Consider the following 24,078-nt stretch of genomic DNA (forward strand, 5'->3'; position numbering starts at 1 on the left):
ATAAGATGTGAAAATATGACCTACACTCCCCTAGGTGAATGTAACCTTTCCTCCTCCACTGAGTGTGGGTTACTCAGTGCCAGGTCACAGTTCTTGCTTTCCGTTCCAGCTCACTTGAAACAGGCAATCTCTCTTGACCTTCCTTTGGAACAGCTCCGTTGATCCAGTTGGCCAGCTGTGAATGTTGTGAATGTTCAGTTTAAAAAGTCTATATATAGATTTCATGGTGGTGTGTGACACGAACTCTTTGTCTTTTTCATCCTTGTGGCTTGTCCAATTCCTAGTGAAGCCCAAAAATCTCTCCCCCACAGGTGAAACTTCTGGCTAATGAGTCAGTGCCACCACCCTCCAAGTGTGACATGAGTCCCGGCCCTGTTTCCTCCAGCCTAATCCATGCCCTCTCCTGCAGGACATCCCCCAAAATAAACTGCTAAAACTTTATCACAACAGCCATCATTATCAATGTTATCAGTTACAGGCATGCTTTTTCTGCTATGATTGAAGATGATGCTGTTTAAAAGGACTATCCTAGGACTATTTCATTTTGAAAATGTATTCAGCAGCATGAAATGTGTCCTTAAATGTCCTTTAAAATGTTTCTGCCAGTTATCATAGCCACGTCTCAATAGTAGAGTGTTGCCTTAGACATTTGGCTCTTCTTCCCTTCCCGTCTCTTTTTCACACCATGAGAATGTTCAGTCATGGGTAAACAAACACACGTAAACTATTGTTTTCACAGGTAAACAAAAGCAAAACACTGTGCATAATTAGCATGAACTGTTGTGTTTTGGTTTATTTTTTTGGTGAATGTATGAAGTTGGTCAATTGTGCTTTAAGAAAAATGCAGGATGTTATGTACTTACCTCACATGTGGCAAGATTCCAAAGTTAGGTGGAGACATTTGCTGTGTAATGCTGATATGATAAGAATTGATGTTTACATAAACAGTGAATGGCAGTGGAATAGTCCTTCAGTTTGCAGTTACTAATAGGTGGAAGGTTGACAGTATCAGGGGGATCTAGCTGTAATCTTGCCAAAGTACCTGTGAATGTGGTACACGCCTCGCTGTTCAGATCTGCACAGCACCATCTGTTACAGCTTCCCATAGATATTAGATTTATTTCAGCCGATGATAATTCGAATAAAGCATATGTGTTTGTCTTGGAACTTTTCCTCTCAGATCCACAGCTGTCTGTGGGGAAGCAAGAGGCCTTTGAGACCTTTATCAGGAACCATGAGGACCATCTGGCCATTGAGGATAACAAGAACCTGCTCAAACAGAGGTTAGTCATATAGCAATGTGAGCAGTGTAATATGTACTATTTATTTTATGCTCCCATGCAATGATATCATTATCGGAAATCACACAGGGAACACATGACAGGTCATGTTAAAACCCTATATAGAACACACACAAACATATGCTACAGCTCTGTATACTGTACATGCCACAACACAACTTCCTCATTTGTTGTACCTCAGACAAACTACCTGCAATCAAATGTGCTTTGAACTATAGATTTGTTCCTTCCAGCTGCCTGAGTGAAACCACAGAGAAAAGTTAAAACTTGACTTACAGGTTCTGTGAACATTTTTCAAAAGAGCTCTATTTCAGTGAGGGCCCAATAAAGCTGCTGTATGTATGAACTTACAGTGGGCCATGTCTCATTTTCTTTTGGACTATTAGCACCTGTGGGAGTAGCTAGGATTTAAAAATGTACTGATGTCTGTAATCAGAAAACCTTGCAAAAACCTTTGACAAAAACCTCCATTTAGTGAGTGCTTGGTTGTTTTTTGAGTAACATTCAAACAAAGATATAACATGTAATGCATGTTTTATACAGTACTTCATCAAGGTTTCTTTATGCCCTTCCAAAATGACAGATCTTGTTTTGTGCATACTCATTGTTAGTTTACCGCATTCAGTTTGTTAAATGCCTTTTTTGCTGCATTACCTATTAACACCTGCATTCTTTTGAATAGGTCAGCTGATGCCAGAAGACTTGGGGAGCAACTTAATGCAGCCAGAAACAGAATCAGTAAGTTGTCTGAACATGAAAGTTGCCCTCTGGAAATCACATTACATTTCGAAGCTGTGAAAACGTTCAATTCGACATTTAATTTGCGTCATCATCATCATTATGCTAAGGGAAAACAAAGGCTGTGGTACAAGCCCTGAAGAAGACTGATAATTTCCATTAATGTTGTCTGGGTCCCAGAAGACACCAGCCTACCTGCCTGGAAATCGTTTATGAACACATCACTGTCAAGGCTCTGTTTCCCTGGGGGGTAGATATGTCATTCAGCACATTCCTAAACTTTTCCAGGACCAAGAGTTCTGATTTCTAGCCACCTAGTCTTCCAACCTGTGCTTATTACTAGCCTGGCCCAGGCTGATTTATGATGGCTCTGTAAGCACCATCATGTTCTTCTGGGCAATGTCGTTGACAGGTAGCCTTACTGTGCTAAAATGGCTGGCACAAACCCTAGATTCAGTCAGTGCTGAGTAATGAGAAAGTTTTATCTCCAAGAAATCAACTGGTTTTTCTCTGTTGAGAACTCACATACATGTGTCTACTACTGTGTGTCAATGCTTTGACACCTTGGATAGTCCTTCGGCAGGGATGGAGTGTACTGAAGTACAGTACACAAAGTAAAATGGCTTGTATATAAAGGTAAAAAGTGGCAGTATTACTTTAAGTAAATGTTACTGCATTACATTTGTAAAAGGGGAAACATGGGTTAAAGAAAAATGTTGATGCATCACCGTCTCGCACCACTCGGCACGCTGTCCCTCTTCCTCGCCTAGAGGAGCCTGTTAAATGTAAGATGGGAGTGAAGAGCTGTTTTTTTTTTTTACATTGTCTGTCCATGCACTTTGCCTTCATGCTTCGTCTTAATGTTATTCATAGATACCTCTTCCTCAACTGTCAACATCAAACTTTTCCAAGTATGCTTTACCAACAGTTTCGAGGTGTCCTTAGACTCAATTCAAAACAATGAGATTACAAGCAACTGAGGGACCAGTTTCTGCTCTGGAGGTCTCTCTGCAGGGCTGGACAGTGAGATTTAATGTGACCAGGTCTATGACAGTAATGACTGATGTTATTCGTGGGAAAAGAGAAGATTTTTGTTGTTGCACCACTATTCTGGGAGTTCACTGATGGATGCCAACCAACACCGCTCTTACCACTGTGGCACTGCTCAAAATCCCCTGTCCTTTTCACCTGACCGCTGGATTTGTCACGCAATGAATCTTCATGAATAAGGACATAGTTTTCTTTTCCATCGCTCATGCCCGTCTGTTTCTCTTTGGTGTTACAACTAACCAGTATAGTCTGTATGAGTTCTGGATTTTTAGCATCTTCAGGGCCTTCAAACTCCAAATACTCCATCAGCTTCCATAGTTTCATACTTTTTGGATGGTAACTCCTCCATCAGGATTACTAATTTGTTCTTTATTACCGCAGTAATAATGCTGGCATACAAGAAACATCTGATGTTTTGGTTGGTGATGATGAAGCTGGTGCACAATTGGTCAACAGTATGCCAGCACAAGCCTTATATTTGTTTCTGCTTTGATAACCCAAAAGCATGTCCTCACTAATGAATCTGACATACAGTTACAGAACAAACTCTTGTCAACAGACATTTAGTTTAGGTTCATTCTGAAAATGGTTGAAAAAATATGTTTCAATAACCTGGTACACACTGGAATGTTTCTGTGACCTTAATAATGGACTTAGACTTAGACTTTTACTTTATTGATCCCAATTTGGAAAAATGTTTTATTTATTAATTAGTTATGATCTCACTCCTGGAAAAAAACATGTGTAGAAGAATATTGAATATCTAGCAGATATAATAGTACAGCACATCCCTGTTGAAGAAGCATTAAAATTGTGGAGATTGTAAAAAAAAAAACCCTGATGAATTAGAAAAACAAAAATAAAATGCAAGGTCATCGCAGCACCCACTCACCAGTTTTTAAGGACAAGGACTAAACTGTGTTTTGCAAGCATCCAACTATTTCAGACAATAAGTTAAGCCAGTTCCAGAAGTGTGAACTTCCCTGACTTTCACAAACAGTTGATCAGAGCTCAGAGAACTGCTGGGTATCAAACTAGGGCAGTGTCTATGCTCGGATGTCCGTTTTGTCCCGCTGGCCTTGGTTGTTTTTTCATGTGTATTTTTGATATCCTGAAATATGTCTCCAGCACCGTTCTGTCCATATGTGGTGGTGTAATCTTAATGTCATTGTGCCTTTTCCTACCGTTACATTTTTTTTTTCTATAGCTACAGGATCATTGCATTCTGCCATGGTCTTAGTGTAGGTGAGAAGTCAACCAGGTGGACAGGATGTTTTGATTTTGGAGTGGTTAGAAACCACCCTTGGCCCGGCAGAAGTGTGGGGAGGGTTCCGGGTGTAGGCAAAATAGACATAAGTGTAACATTGTTCATTTGCATACCCACATTGTAATGAAGTAATAAAGTTTTCCTTTGACGGTCCAGTGCATAGGATTTGGTGGCATCGAGTGATGAAGCTGGGGATTGCGACCAGCTGAATCCCACTCACCTCTCCCTCCCATGGTGGCCACTAAAAACACAAAAGGCTCTCACTAGAGACAGTATTTGTTTTGTCCGATCTGGGTGACTATAGAAACATGGCAGTGTAGCATGGCGGGCTCTGTGGATGTGCACGTGCTCCCTCTGTAGATTTAAAGAGTTCAGTCTCAGGTAATGAAAACACAACTCTTATTTTCAGGTGATTATACACTAATAAAAATGTAATTCAGTGAACTCAAAAACGTGAAAAACGTGTTGTTAGGACTCGATCTGGATTAGAGCGACACTGGATGGAGCTACATTTCTGAATTTTCCTGAACTGTGTTTGTGGCTCATTTCACATGCCATTGAAATGGACGGGCTTACCTCACACCAGACATCACTGCTGCCTCACATCACACTCTGTGGTTTGGTAGCAGTTGACTGTTACCCTCATACATGCCAGCATACACTTATCACTCTTGGAATTTTAGTGTTTTTCAGCTTTTAATCCATGAGGTGCTGATGCAGCCGTGTATCATACATCGACGTCATTACTGTGTGGATGTACTAGGGAGAAACTGGATTTACTAAATGAATGCAATATTTTGATAAGCCTTAATATTTTAATTCATAATCTGATTCAAATATGGAAAGATATCCAAAAAAAAAAAAACATCTTGATGCTGTCAGATGTTATTACATTTTTAGGTACATGGAGCAGCATTCTTCCTAGATGAGGGAGTGTTTTTAGTGGACCGTGGTTGCCTCTTCTGGATGGAAAGTAGTACCATAATATTTAGCTGTGTGTTTCCTTGCCATCTTGGAAGCCCTGCTTGGAAATTTTACACTACCTGTGTCTCATGGTTAATGTAGAACATTGAAACATTTAGCATAGTATAGACAAAAGCTTTGTGCTGGTTTTCCTGATGGATGTACCCAGCATTAGCGTCAGTAGCAGGGAAGAGAGGAAGAGGCAGTAGCCCTCTGAGACACCAGTGTCTAAACATTTCCATGATTTACAGTATTGTTCTTGGCCACAGCATATGAATCTGGAATGCAATCCCACTGGAGGAGCCTACGCTCCAAGCCCTTTGGTCCAAAAAGTGTGAGGATGTATCAGGGATACACGTCTTCTACTGTATGAAGGGTGATGGGCAGCTGGAAATGAGCAGGTTCTCCTGATTTCTCTGATGCACGTGATGGAGCATGTGCACCTGCTTTGGTATCTCTGTTTATCTTTGCTGAAGTGACCTGGAGACCCAAGGATTTTTTGGGATAGATAGGATAAGTCTATTCGAGTTTAATGTGTGTGAGTACCAAGAAGATTGTTCCAAAGCACTTGTGAAGGAATATCACAGCAAAAGTGTAACCACTAGATCGATCATGACCGTTGTGGTGATTTTCTTGCAGTGCTAATGTAATCAGCTGCTTATTAGAATGATTTATGTAGTTCCAGGTATAGATTATGACCTCAGACAACACTGTCATGAGCACAGCTGTCCAATAAACACAGGATGCTACATTCAACTCTCAGTTCATCATAAGCAACCTTTTATGCTTCCTTCTATATAAGCTGCTCTTATGGTTCTTGTTTATTGGTCAGATTATATTGGTCAGACCAAGATTTTTATTACTTTGTGGAGAAGCTTAACAATGCATTCATTCCTCAAATACACTTGAATTGACACCCACCCAGATACTGAGAAGCTGTAAAGTATGTATGATCTAGAGCTTGCTGTGGTATTTGTGCAGAATATCACGTGTAACCTCCGGGCCACAAACATCACCAAATATTTATTGAGGCTTGCAGCCTGAAACCGGTCCTTTAAGACGACGGCACGTCCCCTGCCGATGTTGGGGGGAAACCCTGCATGGTTTGGAAGAGGTTGTGGTATTGAGCCCGCAGTCTTGTCCTGGAAGGGGTATAGGAGCACTCAAGTGTAATGAAATATTGCAGTCAGCACACCGCACACCACTATTACTTGACACGTATGCAAATGAATCTTTTATGGAATTTTTCTTGTCATTGAAGGTCAGAAATACTGTTGAAATTGCATTCAGTTTTTCAACAGCATGTCCTGACCAAAAAGTCTTTAATGTTTGACTTCAGTCAATGCTGACTTTATGTATATTTTTAGCAGGATGGCCAACAGCACCATACTTTATTCTCACACCATATTTAAGGTTGTGTTAGCAGAATAATGTTATATATACATATTGCATATGTCCATCTGCATTGTAGTCCAGGATTGGGAATAATTTACGCATATAGCGCATCCAATTATTATACCACGACCCTGACAAATACTATAGTCCTCATGTGTAACCGCTTGGCTTCAGAACATGCCATGACTGATGGAAGCCACGCGGGTGGTGTTGGCCCCATGCTCTTAATGTTGCTGTTACATGTTCCTTGCACTTCTTCACCCTGTCAACATGGCATACTCAGGGCATAAATATTTCTTAATCCTTTTATGTTATATGAACGGAGAGTAGACATCCATTAGTCGTCGGTCATGTTTTAGAACGTTGTGTCCGCTGGAAGACTTGGGCTGCCCACCTGACCACAACGTAAAGCTGCATAGTGTCTCACTTCATTTACATGCTCGGCTGCCCTAACTACTAATGTATGAAAACACATGGCTTTGTGAGGAGTTCTTACTCTATAGGCATTAGGAAAAACTGTGTCATCGTGACCACAAAATGTCCCTGTGTGTCATTTGTAACATTTCACATCATCCATTCACGTCTCCACTGTCTACTGAAACCCTCAATAGTGGTCTACATTGAAAGAGAAGTATTTGTAAAGAGTTTTGAAAGATGAGCTGGGGCCTAATTTATAAAAAAAATATGCTTAGATTTATACTTGAACTTAGTCTTAGGATCATTTTCAATAGTGTGCTTTCAATCAATTCATAAAGATGCTGAGCATAAAAACCTTGCTGAAGCAGGTCCTAATCCAATTTGTAAATTATGCTCCTGTGATCTACAAATCTCAAATCAACTGAAATTGACAACACCTGCTTTGTTATTTCCCCTTATATAATGCCAGTGAGGGTTTAGTCAGGAATAGCCATGGACCAGAAGAGAAAAGCAAAGGAAGACAAGATCACAGCGATGGTAGAGGAGATTGAAGCCAGGCAGCATATTATTAGGTGGACTAAACAGAGGGTTGACAAATAAGACCTATATTGCCACTGCAGTGAACAAGGTAGGGCAGAAAGACAGAACTGTGGCTGACACTGAAAAGAAATGGTTTGACCTTAAAGTACAAGTGAAAAAAGAATAACTACACAGAACACACAGCATGAAAAATCAAACGCTAAGAATAGTGACTGTAGGTCAGTTAACTCCTCACACCTTTAGCTGATCATTCCTATCACATTGTTCATAAAGCTTATGCAAAGTTCACCACAGGCTTGGACACATATGCATCCCAAACTGCAATACCCTTACATAACCAGCAGGAAAATCCGAGTCTAGCCTTTGCTTAGGGGTGAGATCATTTCCACTTCAAAATAAGTTGAAATAAATAACTGCTTATATGTGGTTTTCTGCTCACGTCATGCTAGGACTGTGTGTTGTGTGAGTAGATTACAGAAAGTTTGAAACCTTTTTTTTATTGGAACGATGAGAGTTGATGTAAAACTAGACCTGAAGTGTGTGATAAGAATGTTATTCTCTATTAATCCCCGGCCCTCTACAGAGACCTGGCTTTAGTCCAGGTCATTGTTTGTCTTAAATGTTTTCAGTGTCTTCTTCTTCGTCTCTTTGACGAAGCAAGAGCTCTAATCTGACTGTTCTATGGCACCATGAGAGGTGTTGGATGAAAAGGTAGCTTCCCACACCACATATTTTGGGGGGAAATGATCATCTGGATTTCTCGTGCTTGGAGCTTGGGCCTTGGCTTTTAGATTGGCGACAGGATCGTATTACAGAAAGAGCTGCAGGCTCGCTCCGTCTACATGTGTACAGTCTAAGAACAGAGAAAGTGGAATGGAAACTCACCACAAAAGACTCTGCCTTCCAACATCTCTTTTATCTTTTAGTCTGTCTCATAATTTTTCTGCTCATTCATTTAACTCACTATCACCATCCTTGATCACAGTGTGACATTACGTCCTTTTGTTGTCCGTTCGTAAATGTATCCTGACTGGTCTTATAGTGTAGATAGAAATGGCCTCAAACACACACAATTTATTTTAATCCATTTATTGTAGAGTTGTCCTGTGCCACCACAGCTTTGCATCACAAATCCAGTTTCTTCAATAAGGCAATTCATTACTTCAATTAAGGGAAGAGAGACAATGAAAACAGAAGAACAGGCACAAATTACTTAACCATATGTCAACAGTATTACTGCCACAGGCAGCAATCCAGAAAGCCTCCCTCATGTTGCTTCCAGGCTCACTGGAGTCACAAGAGTTCATTTTGAGGACTGTGGAAGTGTGTATCTCAGCAGTCTGTCCTGTCTTAAATGCACAGTATGTCATTTATGCCACGAGAGGTCTCTCAATCAAACCAGTGAGAACAAAAACATGCTTTGATGATGTTGTGAAGTAGCTTGGGATCATGGGAGTCATATTAAATTCAAAAGTCAGTTTAAAAATTTCTGTCCAACTGTCTGATGGTTGATGTCCTCCTTCCACCATGCCAACTCATCCTCTAGTCTCTTATTATCACACTTAATGGCATTGCACTGAGCATTTTGCATATTGATTATCTTAGTGGTATGGATCTGTTTCTAGTCACTCCAGCAGCCCTTTGAGGGATTCATTGAATTCCCACTGAATCCCAAACTGTGGTTTGTTTCATTGTGTAGCTCCCTCAAGAACAGTAGAAATCCTGGTCTCATCCTGTATGTTGATGTATGTTTCTCTTCAGAATAACACAATGTTAGAAAACTTTTTCCAAAGAGGTACTTAAGGGTAATTGTAAATTGTATGGTTTAGACCTGCTCTGTATGGAAAGTGTCATGAGACATGTGATTTGCCGTTATATACTGTGCATAAAAACTGAAGTGAATTGTTTTAAAATGTGAACTTTAACCGTCATCCTCAGACCGTGATAATATAATGTAGAAGCAGGAGAATAATGTTGAGTTGGCTAATTTAAATAATGTAGGAATGGGAGAAATGTTTTAAGTTTTTAAGTTTTTTTCCTCTCACTTTCCCAGATGAGCTGAAGAAGCAGTTGGTGATGCGCAGGGCAGCTCACGGTAAGACCAACCTGATAATGGATATGCCCAAAGCAAAACCTGAATCATGCATGTACACTTGAAGCAATTAAATGCATCACATGCTAAATCTCCACATATTTCACTCCTGCCTGAAAGGATGAACAAAGCTGTCACCAATGAAAACTCTGTTTGTCATCTTTTTGATATTGAGCTCCTTTCAGAATGGGGTAGTGAACACTATGGGCACACTGTGAGTGCTCCTCTGCTGTATGTGAGCAGTGCCCACTTCAAAGCCGTAGGCCTCGCAGACTGAGAGCTTAGCAACAAAAGCCTTTGCATCCAGCTTTAACACTCCTTCATTTACTCTTTTCTGACCGTTTTCATCAGTGACATTAATGCTTTGATGAGGAAATCTGGTTGTAAAGCACACAAACATCTATCCCTCCAGTTCAAGCGCCAAAGGCTTTTCTTGTTATTTTGAGGCCGGCATCAGAGAGCACATCACAGCAGCCTGGCTTCTATTATCCAGGGCCAGTATTTAAAACATTGTCTTTGAATGAAATGCATTCACATTTACACAACACATGTTTGCCAGCTTCTGAACCAAAGGGGCAAGAAACCATTCTGACTGATTTAACTGCAGTGTGTCCACATTTTTGTCTGTCTGTCAAACATTTCCATGGCTTCTGCCTGTCCAGCTCAGACAGAGGCTGAAGAGGTCGACCTGGTGGAGGAAAACCTGCGCAAACACATTGAGCAAGAAAAAAGGGTGTAAGTATAGTAAAAGTGAATTTTTATGTATTACTATACCAAATGTTTTTATAGTTCCTCCCAGGACCCTGCTGAGATTGATTAGACACAGACGATGCTGTGTAATGTGGACAAAAGATGAATTTGGTGCAGATGATATGTCCCATCAGTTACAAGAGCACCATTGGCCGTCTCAAAGCGCTGAGGACAGAGATTGAGCACCTGCAGCTGTTGTTGGAGAGGGCAAAGGTCAAGCTCCAGAGGGACTTCCAGAAGTGGTGGAGCCAGGATGCTTCCAGTGAGCAGGTGACTGACCTTACTGTTTTCTACCTCTCTATGAGACAGCAGCACATAAAGCGTCTGTAAGCATGACATAATGACAGTGTGTCACAGATATGTTAGTGACCTTAGACAGGAGGGATTGTCTGTCCATCTTTGTCTCCATATTTATGGGTGTTTTCTTTTGTGTGTTTTTTTAATACTTCCCTCTATGGCACTTAATTGTGTGTTTGCAATTTGATATGCATGTGTCTTTGACTTCTGAAGCTTTTATGGCACCATTGTGGCCATTACAGCCTCTGCTCTGCATCATGCTGCATGGCCGCTGGTGGGAAGATATGTAGGAGGCAAATACATGGAAACACATTTTTAAAGTATTCCATGTGACCCAAACAAGGGCCTGGGGAGCAGCTTAGAGGCAAGACAGCAACAGCATCAATACATTGTCTCAGCAGACGGAGCCTTAATAAGGACAATATGTTCATGAGGTTTCTCAGCAACACAGCAGGGACAAGAATGGAGTCAGTGTTTATTTCAGTCCTAAATGATCATTTTGTGTGTGTGCGTAAATACTTTAGCAACGTGTACAGTATAGTTAAAGATAATTCTTGCTAAAGCTTGGGAGGAAAGATGAATTGAAAAGTTCTACTAATGGATTACACTGACGTACAGAGATGGAAGTCTACTACCGAAGTCTCTGGTCTCACACTTTGCTTAGTCTTTACGGCTGCTGTGCACATTTCCAACCACAAAGAAGATGTTAAGCAGAACATCTGACCAGCAGACACTGCTGGCTTCTACTCTTTGGGTTTGATCTAATGAATGGAGAACAATATCTTACTCACATCTGAGCAAGGTTTGGGAATTTATTACTGAATGACAAATTGAAAGAAGAGGAAGTCTGACAGACGGGCCTTACATATGCAGTTTTGGTCGTCTAAGCAGGAAGCAGCTTTTCCTTTCCAGCATACTTACATATATCAATCAGCTTTGTGGAACCATTTATTGCTGTGTTTTTGGAAAACAGTACACATGTGGTTGATTAAACCTGAGTGAGAGGTATGATGGAGCAACAAGACACAAAATACTTTGTTTTCTGTTCCTTCAGTTACATATGGCCACATTGTGTTTAATTATCGCCAGCAGGAAATGGTGTTTTTGCTGATGTTCTAGCAATGTTTCAATTATTTCTCAATTAATGTGACTAGGAGTCTGAGTCAGAGGCTACAGCCAGATGTCACACAGGGTCACGATGCAGAACCTTGCAGCCATCATCACCTGGCACTCCAGGATTTAGGTGAGATACATTTTCTGTGTTTTTGTGGTGTAAAAACTGACTGACTGCTTTTTGTCTGTCCTTCCATCCCTCAAGCAGATGGTAAAGTACGCCTATTAAACTAATGAAACTATGTTTCATTAGATTGTGATGCAGTGGTCTTGCATTAAGCATTGATTTTGAGTCTCTGCAGAACTGACTGGTTACATAAAGAATGTCATGGCTACAGCCGAGTCCCCAGGTGACACATTGCATCTGCTTTTGTTTTCTTGACCGTCGCCATGATGCGTTGATGTGACCTGGCATGTTGTGATCAGGAACATTTCAGTGTACTATTTTATGTTATTTTTGTATTCGTGAATTGACTCACGGGCCACTTCAAACAGTCATGCAGACGGTACATAGCCTGGGGCACGGAGGTTCCCCACCCCTGGTCTAAGTGGATCACTGACTGCCTACCTGCCTATTCATCACTCAGCCACTCTCACATCCAGACTTCCCCTCTGTTCAGTTACCTCATGCACTTTCATCCCCTGAAACCAGCCAATAAACATTTTCTTAATCATTTGCAATCAGAGTGTGTCTCCTCTGTTTGGATCCCCCCTTGCTGATTGCTACAGAATGATCTGGCCATCTATGGACCTCAGAGACACAGGGTCATTCAAAACGGATGTGGATTCTTTCTGCCAAGCCCTTGCCACCAAAGGTGCTCTTGTGGGTTAATAAAAGCAACTTAATACAAGAACACGTGGAACCAGGTAGACATGGTTTCCACTCACTTCTCAAATCCAGTCCCTGTTTTCCAACCCATCCAGTCTACCTATTGAGCCACTCCTGCTCCGTCGACTGCCCCGTTTGGAGAGCCTTATGTCCCAGCACCCTCAGGACCTGGGTATGTGCAGGGTCCAAGATTACATACATTATGGAATTCCTTAATGCTCTGGTCTGAGCTACAGCCGTGTATGAGAACCAAAATGCCATTAGTTCCTCCTTTGTTAACTTTTGTCTAGGAAGGTTTTTGATCACCCCATCTGGGGTAGAGACACTGCCAGATGTCTCCTCCACATTTATGAGGGTCCCCCATGGTGTAGGAGGGTGCTAAGTTGAGTGTAGGATCATAGCTGCGATTGTGGATGGAATGGTAACTCTTTCTCTTCGTCATCTTAGTGATGTGGTGAGGGATAAGCTAGGCACTAGGGATGAAACCAACACCTTAGACTCCCTAATTTCCTTGGCCATCAGAATAGCTAATCATCTCTGTGAGTGCTATATGGAGAGAGTTAGCTGCCCACCATCTTTACCCACTCTCTCAGCTGGCTACAAAAAGCCTTTACAGATTGTGATACTTTCCAAACAGGGTGTTAATAAGTACTGACCATGCACAGTGAATTTTGAATAGGGGTACCCAAACATTTGCATGCCACTGTATTCTCCCCCTCCACCTACACGGATTGTTTACAACCACCAGGCTTACACCACCCACTGACTGCTGGATGTACATCACCTAGGCCGGGGGTACCAATACCTTGTTGACTGAGAGGGGAATGGTCCTGAGCGGCACACTGTCTCATCTTGACTCCTCCCTCATCCAAGGCCCATCCTGACAGGCCTGGTGGTTCTCCTGGGGGCTGTCATTGAGGAATGGGGGGAGTCTTATGTTTTTTCCCCTTCCTTGTGTCTCCTGTCCAGAAAAAGACAGTCAAGCTTTTGGAAACAAAGCAAAGATCAGGACTGAATACTAGGAAAGAACTGAAACTCTTTGCACACAGTACAACAACAAAGTGGCACTGACTGAGAAGAACACAGGCTATTTGGAATTGCCTACTACATACTACTGAAGAACGTAGTATACAATATGTAATACACACTGCTTATTATCCTTTGTCATAGAAGTATGCAGTATAAAACTGTTAATTTGATTTATTTTACAGTATGCTCAGCTAGGCTTAGCTGGTTTCCGGTTCTTGAAAGCGGAAATTAACAATAACATGGCTACTGGTAAACCATCACTACTGTGCAACATCTCCTCGGTTTTTCACAGTTTCCAGAAAAATATTGTGAACACTTCCTCCTTGGCAAAAGCTGCATAAGTTCAATAAACAGTGTCAAAAGTTAATGTAACGAGGAGAGTAAGATTAAGGAATAACAGACATATGAAGATCAAAAACATCTTTCAGTTGTGGGCCTGGCTTTCCTCTGCCATTGTTGCTGTAGTCTGTGGAGGGACTTATGGAGCTTCTCAACCCTGAAAATGTTCATTCATGTCTAGATTTTTGCAGATTCAGTATGTATCACTGGTATACCAGGTGGTTTCAAATATAGCCTCTTCCTCTCTGGGTTTGTGTGTGTCTATGATGTGGGTGTGGTGCTCATCTGACTCTTGTAGCTGTATCACCACTCATTGTCTACCCTGCTCACATCCAGCCTACCCTCTGCTCTGCCTGCTCATTGCTCAGCGACGCTCACATCCGGCCTACCCTCTGCTCTGCCATGCTTCACTTGATTAATGGCCAACAACCTAGTTCTCAGTGCTTGTTTCCATGGAACAAATATTGAACAAATGGTAATTGTGTTTGTTTGCTTCATGGCAAGATTAGTAGGGGAAATGATTCACACTGTGATTAGCCATTTAGCAATTATACAGGTGGTATTTGGCATCCCGTGTTTGCCACAAGTCTGACATGACAAATGATTGGATGACACAGATATGTGTGGCATTCACAGACACGACCACAGGTTATATTAAGTTGGCCATCTTCACTACTCAGACTGTATCAGTGTATCTGCAGGTCTTAAACTCTTAAAAAGCATTGAATTCATTTTCCTCAAAATTAATAAATAAATAAATCAGACAGTTGATAGTATTTAAAAAAACTGAACAGAATTTCTAAAAGTCTTAAATATATTCTCCTGCCTGCTGTGTGTTGCAATAATGTAGTAAACGCTGCTGTCTTTTAAACTGGTCCTAGTGCTCGCTGCAGTAGTGAGGAAGCTCTCATTTTTAATTTACCTATTCACTTCCTGCTGCCTATCTGAGCCCAGGGTATGTTGCGTTAATTGTGTCATCAGGAAGCATTGGTTATACAGCTGGGACGCGTTGAAAAAATAAAAGCATCACACTGTCAAACTTTGGCAGGAATGAATTATTATAAATTATGTGGTATTAAAAAGGTCTGAACAGATCTTACATTTGACACGGTGAAGCCTCCTGAAACCCTGTGCAGACTTTGTTGCATTGTTGCTCCCTCTTGTGGTTAAGACAAGCACCTATTGCTGAAAACAAAAGGATGACACAGAGTACAAACACAGTGAGACACATGGAGCACCTACTGTTCTGGGATTATGGCGTAGCAATATTTATTTATTTATGAAGTGCTCTGCTAACCTGGTTGGAGCAGTACTGTGAGAGACTCTGTAGTAGGCCCCAAGCCAAATCCAGACTGCTCCACTGCTTCTGTTCAAGATATCAGGTCAGCCTAGCATCTCAATTTAGTCCGTATGAGGTACTGCTGGATTATACTACACTTTGTTCACATCATGTAATTGTAATTACGTTTCTCTGAATTTCAGAAGCTTCATCCACAAAAGCATACCTCCCCTGACAGCTGTCCCAGCATGGCATGAGCCCCTGGATGGGAGGGTGACTGACTTCACTCCTTCAGCTGAGTGGAGGTACACTGAGGCCTAGCTGAGCATGTTGGAAATTAATGGACGGCTTTGAAATCAGAAATCAGAACACATACATTCATCAAATTTGTAGCTGTGTGGGCTTTTCTCTATCTGACATCAAAGACAATCGCTAAGGAATTCCCTGTGATTAAGATTTGTGGTTCAGAAATAGTTTCACAGGTGTCTTTATCATTACATAAAAAACAACATCTAACCAATGTTTAACATGGGCCATTTCTTACTTCACAATAGCGCAGTTTTGATTTACCAAGTCCATGAAAAATATAGAGATGAACTGAATTGATATTTCAGTGAATTTGGTTCAATTAGGGTTAAGACCCATTTGTACACTTTGCATTTATTAAGTGTTTGCACAAATGCAAACAATATCGTCACATATTCCACATTTTTGCAGTCGCTCTTAAGTCTCCACATACAGCCCAGACCTGAAGAATTTATAGCTGTGCAGTGTTTTCCCTCCTACATGGCCATACATTTGTAGTTTTTTGTGAGGTTACGTCCCCAGACTCCATTAACAGATCAAAGGCCTGGGGTCGTCCTTGAACGCTGCTGCTGAAACTCCATTTTACAAGCACAGCGAAACACCCAGTGCATAGCATAGATGCTTTTAGCTGTTTCCAGCAACCACTTCCAGTACAGAGATACTTTTGTTCGATACAGAGGCTTCATGCTATGAGGAGCGTTAACTGTGACGGTTTTTAGCTTTAACAAGAACAGTTAAAACATTTTACAGCTGTTGTGTTCAGAATGGTGAGGGGCTTTTAAGCATATGTGCCCTCTGTTCTGGCAATTTTGTACTAAAAAGCACAGAGTCGTTCGTTGTCTGTGAGTTTATTCTGACACCATCAGACAGACTCCCTTCTTGCTGATACTTGAGTGTGAGATCACAAGAAAGAGCCCGGAGCAGGAGAAGTTGATAGATTGTATGCAATACATTATCTTTGTAGACAGGGTGACTTTGTTCTATCATCAGAACAATGTCAGCACAATAGGCACGTCAGATTGTACAATCAGGACACAAGGTTCACTTAATCAGTGCATAATAACATACTGTACGTGGTTACATGGTCAGCAGATTATGACACACGCACACACCTAATTATATGACATGGTTGTTCATTTGGCTTTAAGACTTATTAATACTTATGATTGAGTAAAAGAGAAGATGAATAATAAGAATTCCCATTACACCTCCTTCCTCCAGCACACACATATAGCCCAAAGGATTTGCTGTAAGCTAGACCAACGTAAAGTCCTTATTTGTCTTCCAGAAACTGAAGATTTTCAGCTGATTATCATGCTACATTGAACATATGTCCACTTTAGGGCCATGTCCACCATCAAGCTCTCATCTTCCTCTCTGCCCCTGACTGGAGACCCACAGACTGATGCTGATATTCTGGCCTTTGTCAGAGCCAGGCAAAACCTCCTCAACAGGACAGGTAAGTACGCACACACATACACACATACTCTCACCCCTTCAACAGACTCGTTCTTTCTCTACTGCTCTACAACCACTGGTAGTTTGCTCTTACATATTTTCTCTCTGTTGCACACTCTGTCTCCTCAGCTTTTGACCCTTGTGTAGCTGCTTACTTTGGCAGACAGTAAAGTGGACTGGGCCGTCGTGTGGTTTGTCACTAGCTGTCCAGACCGGCTGAGGTCATATGAATAGACAGAACGATGGCCAAACGAGCAGAGACACCAGACAGAAAAACAGTCGTTTGCCCTCCGTAATCTTTCTTTCCCCACTTTAGACAAGGTTCCTAGTTCCATGCCAATTAACTTGACACTACTGCTGCATAGTGACTTTTCCAGACTTTGTTTTGTTTTGTTTTGTTTTTTTTACAGGAAATCCCCTCTCCTTGGGTTGTTGAGAACCCCTGTACGATTCTGTCCCTCCTATCAAAACAGCTTTTAAGTCACTTAACAGTGTAGGGCCAACAGGGACGGCATGATTTCAGAGTGGAGGCTATTATTGTAGTTCAAGTCATTTCATTTCAAAGATTGTTACCCTGAAAATCCAAATTTTGATCTGGTACTAAGGGTTTTTCTTTTCCTCAAATTCTTACAGGCTATCTAATCTGCCTTTTTTTTATGAATTCCAGGTTCATCTTAGTAAGAAAGCAAAGTGCTGGTGAAGTATGCCAGGCGTGAAGATATCAGGACTGCTTGTACAACCCCCTCATCTGTCTAAAAATGTGTACTGGACATTTTTGGGTGCGGATGGACTGACAAAGATGTGAGGTGACATCTCAGCTGGTCCAAAGTATACTAGATTCATTCATACAAGGACCCCTCTGCCAAACAGAAGCTGCTCATCCTGTCTGGGTTTTCATATGCGTTCACAGACTTGTTGTGGAGATTATTACAGTGATATAATGACCCACAGCATAAATCACTGCCCACGCTGGCTATTTGATCTGAGCAAATGTTGTCTCAAGATATCAGAGGAAGGAGCGGGCAATCGGAAACCGCTTGGCTCCAGTATGTTTGACTTGAATGTATTATTGCTTTTTAAATGTTCACAGGAAGTGTGGACATGCACAGTAGCAAATGCAGCTCATATCTCTGTCTGCTTTTGTTTTATTCTAAATGTCACAAATGTGGTGTCAAATGTTGTCAGTTGAAGGTTGTTTGATTATTTGTAACATTCTGTAAAAACAGTAGTGTTTTTGCAATTTGCACAAGATAGTGATGAAAATAAAAATCTGAGTAATGTCAGCAACCAAAGGAACTGCAAGACGCCTGAACGTGAATTACTGTAGTACTTCACAGTTACGAGCCTAAGTGGTTTATGAGTTACTTCACCAGTAGACACTTACAAACACACACTGTACTGTCAGCTGTTTGGGCTCCATTACACCCGATTTGCTTGTTCTGTATTCCACAGAAAGCTGTTGTCATGTGATTTGAGTATGATACAGTTGCAGCATTACATTTTTTGTGAACAACCTGATTCATGAAACAGCTAACCACAGTTGGTGTTCTTTTATTATCACTAGTGCTAAATCTTTTTCTTATAGCTCCTCCCTCACAGTTACTTCCTTGCCAATGATAATTGCAGTGTGGGGGTTACTATGTGTAATTTCCCTATGGACTTTAACCGGAAAAGCACCCCAAAAAAGTATAAGGATGAGCTTTGGTTAAGTCATCAATGATAATGGAAAAGTGGTCCACAATACACCAATGAATCTCTAAGGTTTCCTTGAAATATGAAACCATATTTTCAAGTATTTTGCAGTATATTAGGTGTTATAAGCACATTATATATGCAAAATCAATGTGCAATGGTTTTAGGAATGGATCATCTCCTCATGGTTAAATATCCATCTGTGTTCACTACTATGCAGGGACAAAGGGAAGTGGAGCCTATCCCAGCATGCACTGGGCAGAAGGCGGGCAAGCACCCTCGACAGCCCTCCAGTCATTACAGGGCTTCCTTAAGATACAGCATTTGAAATTCAAATAGGGTTACGAACATTTCTTTGCATGCAGTATTGATTATTGGGCATTGGAAAGAATGATTATTCTTGGATGTTTACAATCTGCTAACATAATGCGATGGTTCAGTGTGGATAAAATCAAACTAAGGTACATTATATTGAATATTGGCACTGGACTGAATAACTCAGTTTAGTTTTTGAGTGGCCTACAAGAGGCCTGTGTGGAAATGTGCTTGTGTGTCTTTCTGACTTCATGCTTATGTACAGTTACCTACAGGAGACCTGTATGAATAACACACAGTTCTTGACTAAATGTACTACCACCTCACCACATGAATGCAAATTCCATCCCTATCAGACAGTGTATCTGTCTTATCCAACTGTCCCAGTGTTCTGACATTCACTGCATCCGTCAACGAAAGCTGGTCATCCCGATTCATAGATCCAGTGACCTCCAAACCATGACTACACACCTACCCAAACAGAGGATGACATGTGGACACTGGAACAACCTGTTTGCATGGCTTTGCCTTGATTTGTTTGACACATGACAAGCAGCTGCACGATTTGCATCCAGGCATAGTTGCCTTGGAGAAAGAGTCTTCTTTGGTCAAGTCATGTTATCTGTTATTTCTCTCAGTCGCCTCACTTCATCACGTCATGCCATGAGTGCATTTAAAACCCTTTTGAATTGACAAAACTGGCACAGAAAGACACAAATTACATAAAGATTACAAGTCTAGGTAGACTAAATAATAATAATGATTGTCTGCTCTAAGTAGCAGTGGGAGCTAATTAAGTGCATGACTCCATATAGCTTAGAGAGCTACCAGAGAGAGTAGTGTTTCCTTTAATAATGGCAGTGTATATGAGACTTACCTTGACGTTTAACTCTCTGAAGTTCAGGTTGATTGTGACTGTGTGATATTACATATCACATTATGTTGTGTGATATGTCGCCTTCATAGAATTCTCACTGTTTGCCATGTTCTGTTACTCCACTACAGTTGTTGACAATGCCTCTAAAGTCAATACTTTTCTTCATCCTTACATCTTTACAGACTTCTTTCACCTCTTCAGTTTATGGTCTACACCTCTCTGACCTCTGAATGTTGGGAAAATGTTTAATGATCTGTTGTGTTGTAGCACATGTTCCAGCAGACTTCTATGGAAGCTGAGCTTCAGCCTCATGAGATTTGAAAGTGACCATATTTCAACTAAATGTATCCCCCTCGACATGACTCAAGCTGTGGCACCTATCATTATTATTTCAACAGCAATTTCTGCAAAGTATGTCAATCCTGGAATCTTGTAATTTGTGGATGAAGTACATGTTCTCATGAAATTAGTCCCAACAATTCACAATCCAGGTGAAAGGCTGCGGCACCAACAACCTACAGCAAGTAAAATATTAACTTTTGTTCTGCTGACAAGATGCTGCCTGTTTCCTTATTAGTGGAAACAGCTGAAAGTGTGTGTGTCCAGATGTCGCACTAATGGAGAGGAGGAGTTTGATCGTTACCAAAGCAACCCATAAATCAACACCCAACACCTAAGGAACTCTGACCAATCAGAATAAGAGCATTGAGTGGAGATGTTTTAGCTTTGGATGATTATCCAGTTAGAGCCTTACCAAACATCAACTTTTCTTGATGTTGTGATTTCAAACTGGCTTTGAGAGCACTCTTAAATACATTTTTTGTCTCACTTTTGACAATTTCCTATTATCTCTTTTTGGATATGAATGCCACAGTCTGCAGTAATTAAAGCTAATTTGGGGAACTACTATTTCATCAAGACATTGATCGTTAGTCTTTTCAAAGTTAGAGCAGCAATTCTGTCCATTCTGGTGCTGGAGGAGGTTGATGGCGAGGTTCCAGTTGGTCCGGGTCAAAGTGAGCTGGACAGTACTTTTGGCTCTGGCCCACCTCACATACCTGCTGGTTGGGGCCATCATCTTCCAGTTACTGGAGCGAGAGGCTGAGAGCAACAACCGAAACCACTTCCAACTGGAGAAGTTGCACTTCTTGTCTAATTATACCTGCCTGGACCGGATAGCCTTGGAGACGTTTGTTCAGGTTTTTCTCCACTTTTATCACAGTTCTTTAAGGAATTTATGTAGTTGGGCATAACAGAGAAACAGGCACAGTTTATAATGTAAGAAAAATCTGGATTCTGTCATATTAAACCAAATTTGTCAGCTTTTTTCATATTCCAAATGGTTACATGCTAAAATTCATGGTGTGTCTTTATCAAGGTAGTCATGATTGACTTAAGGCCCCTAGTTGTATTGTGTGTACTCATCATAGTATGTTCTTAATCACTGGGTAAATATGATAATAAGGGATCATTAAACACTGTGTGACAGAAATTGGAAGACCGATTTTATGATGAGGTTAGGTACATAGCCCTAAAAGGTATTACAATAACCTCACCGAATAAACCAATAAATGTGTCTTGATCCAAACTGAGTAATGGAGTCAGCCATTGTGAGGTGGTTCATTTCCTTTTTAAAATGTCCAAATGTAAAAGCAGCCGAGTGTGACTTTCTTCTGGGATTTTAATCACCTTCTTTGTGTGTGTTTGCAGGTGATTTTGGATGCTTGGGAAAACGGAGTGAATCCCTCGGGCAACTCAACAAACCCCAGTAACTGGGATTTCTCCAGCTCCTTCTTCTTTGCAGGCACAGTAGTCACAACTATAGGTGAGCATCTTCACGTCTTTAGATCATTTCAACTCTCTCATTTGATAAATTAATGACATGATCTTGTTCGCAGGATATGGCAACCTCTCCCCCAGCACTGTATCCGGTCAGGTGTTTTGTGTGTTTTACGCATTGTGTGGGATCCCGCTGAACCTGGCCTTCCTCAAACAGCTTGGGAAGTGTCTGACCATCCACGTGGCTCGACTGGAGAAGGGAATTGTCAGAGTTATTCCATTCAGGGTATTAACCACAGAACTGAGTTTTTTGTGACTGTTTGCTACTAAAACATCTGCCATGGTTCCTAGACAGATTTATGGCCTTCGTAAATTTTGCTACCCATTACTGTAGTGATCAAACCACATAGGCCAAGAAAAGGCAGTTTCTCCCTTACCATGCTCAGCTGATGTTTATGGATCTCACCTAAATCCAGTTTTGCTGTGTTTGTCTCCTAGCAAACAGTTGAGGCCCTGGCTGTGAGCTTGTTCCTCATCACAGGCAGCCTGTTGTTTTTAGTCATCCCTCCTCTGCTGTTCAGTTACGTGGAAGGCTGGACGTTTGGCGAGGCCTTCTATTTCACCTTCATTACACTCAGCACCATTGGTTTTGGAGATTATGTGGTAGGTGAGTAGAGAGAGCAAACAAGCGTTAACGTGGTGGAAAGACTGCAGCTGTCACCTGCGTAAGATGAAAACACCTTTTGATGCTTTGAGACAATTACTGTGTTGTAATTTTAAAGTCATCTTGTTTAGATAAAAATGATTTGAGTTTAGCTTTTCTACATATTGAGCCGATGTTTCTGTCAGGGATAAACCAGCATGTTCTAACAAGGTCATGTGGGTTCTTGTAGGGACTGACCCGGAGAAGGAGTACATCTCTCTGTACCGCAGCCTTGCAGGTATATGGATCATCTTTGCCTTGGCTTGGCTTGCTCTTATCCTCAACATGGGAGCCAGAGTAATGGAGCATGCGATTGGCCTGACTCATCCAGGCTTTAAGAAACAGGAGGAAGAAGACGTGTCGTCCAGTAAACTAGAGGACATGTCAAAGATCTGACAGTGAACTGTAGATGGGACTGTAATATTCACTGGGTAGTGTATATATTTAGTGTGATTGTTTTCTGTACATTTTATGATACATGGTACAGGAAGATAAGAGATGTTAATCTATTAGCAAAAAAAATTCTACTGTAAGATATTTCCTCCAGCATATTAGCTTCTTCTTTAAATACTTTAATTTCGAATTATGTTTAATCTTCTTGAGAAGTGGTTTGATATATTATACAATAGGCTGGATAAACATTACAGCTTTTGGTTTGACGTTCCTACCTCGATTCAGCCAGACAGTCAGTGCAGTAGACCAGGGCCCATATTTATCTCACTAAGAATTAGACTGAAGAAAAGAACATTTCTCCATATAATAAGACGGATTTATAAAGTGACACACTCCTACAGACAATATAGTTTCGCCAGGAGTAGCAACTCATAAGTGATCCTATGATAGCAGCCGAGTGAATGCTCTGAGTAGAAATAGCCAATCAGAGACAAGGATGTAACCTACATGTGACAGAAACAAAAATCTTGATTCTTGACGTGATATTTTAAAATGTGAAATCTTTAACATTTCCACTAGCATTTAAAGCTGCAGTAGGTAAGATGGAGAAGAGAGCAGACTTAGCCTGAAAATTTGAACCAACACAAGTTCCACGTCACTCCCCCTCCCTCTTCACTGCACTCATGCCCTACCTCCAAGCCCCTCCTCCCTGCGGTCTCTGCGCGGCTGCCGTGACAACCAGAAATGTTAGCCTTAGCATCAGAAACAAGCTAACTCTGCCCAGCCGCTACATCACAGTCGCTAACATACCATATGTGCTGCAGAGTGTTACTGTAACAATCACCATATTAGCTTTCTGGTTGTTTGTTGTCTTAGCCGTATATGCTGTTGTTGGCAGCGGCGGTATGGATAGTTTCTCCTTTCCGGGTGGCTGCCGCTCAGCTGTTTGACTGAGTGGCAGCCGGCAGCATGAGCAGAGCTTTCATACAAGTTACCTACTGCAGCTTTAACATGAGAAATTAACAACAACTCACAATATATGTAATTCAGAAATGGGAAGTAAATAATAAGAAATTAACTAAAGTGGGAAGAAAACGAAAACCAAGCTAGAGCAGAAACGAAATTGTGCTGCTGGTAGATGAAGCACATCAGAGAA

The 24,078-nt window shown here is 41.2% G+C and overlaps 2 protein-coding genes across 2 annotated transcripts in view; both read left to right on the top strand.

The window, feature by feature from the left end:
* The window catches only part of kif6 (kinesin family member 6), a 63,110-nt gene extending 44,647 nt beyond the window's left edge, over positions 1–18,463 (top strand). The window contains exons 14-22 of the mRNA XM_076748915.1: positions 1,181–1,283; positions 1,984–2,039; positions 9,725–9,766; positions 10,426–10,498; positions 10,648–10,783; positions 11,965–12,053; positions 15,603–15,704; positions 17,049–17,164; positions 17,831–18,463. Of these exons, the coding sequence (XP_076605030.1) occupies positions 1,181–1,283; positions 1,984–2,039; positions 9,725–9,766; positions 10,426–10,498; positions 10,648–10,783; positions 11,965–12,053; positions 15,603–15,704; positions 17,049–17,164; positions 17,831–17,841 (728 nt within the window). The 3' untranslated portion in view covers positions 17,842–18,463. The remainder of the gene's footprint in view (positions 1–1,180; positions 1,284–1,983; positions 2,040–9,724; positions 9,767–10,425; positions 10,499–10,647; positions 10,784–11,964; positions 12,054–15,602; positions 15,705–17,048; positions 17,165–17,830) is intronic.
* A 2,570-nt stretch (positions 18,464–21,033) lies between these two features.
* On the top strand, positions 21,034–22,925 carry LOC143332147 (potassium channel subfamily K member 16-like). Its single transcript, XM_076749437.1, has 5 exons — positions 21,034–21,246; positions 21,758–21,872; positions 21,946–22,112; positions 22,325–22,493; positions 22,720–22,925. The coding sequence occupies exons 1-5, from the start codon at positions 21,034–21,036 to the stop codon at positions 22,923–22,925; spliced, it is 870 nt and encodes a 289-aa protein (XP_076605552.1).
* The last annotated feature ends 1,153 nt before the right edge of the window (positions 22,926–24,078 follow it).

Source organism: Chaetodon auriga, chromosome 14 (genome assembly GCF_051107435.1).
Source record: "Chaetodon auriga isolate fChaAug3 chromosome 14, fChaAug3.hap1, whole genome shotgun sequence".
Classification (NCBI taxonomy): Eukaryota; Metazoa; Chordata; class Actinopteri; order Chaetodontiformes; family Chaetodontidae; genus Chaetodon; species Chaetodon auriga.

Excerpts from the sequence above, each read along its gene's own strand:
- LOC143332147 (XM_076749437.1), top strand. The coding sequence starts at position 21,034 with ATGGCGAGGTTCCAGTTGGTCCGGGTCAAAGTGAGCTGGACAGTACTT. Across the intron at positions 21,247-21,757 it reads CCTTGGAGACGTTTGTTCAG|GTGATTTTGGATGCTTGGGA; the intron begins GTTTTTCTCCAC and ends GTGTGTTTGCAG. Across the intron at positions 21,873-21,945 it reads CACAGTAGTCACAACTATAG|GATATGGCAACCTCTCCCCC; the intron begins GTGAGCATCTTC and ends TCTTGTTCGCAG.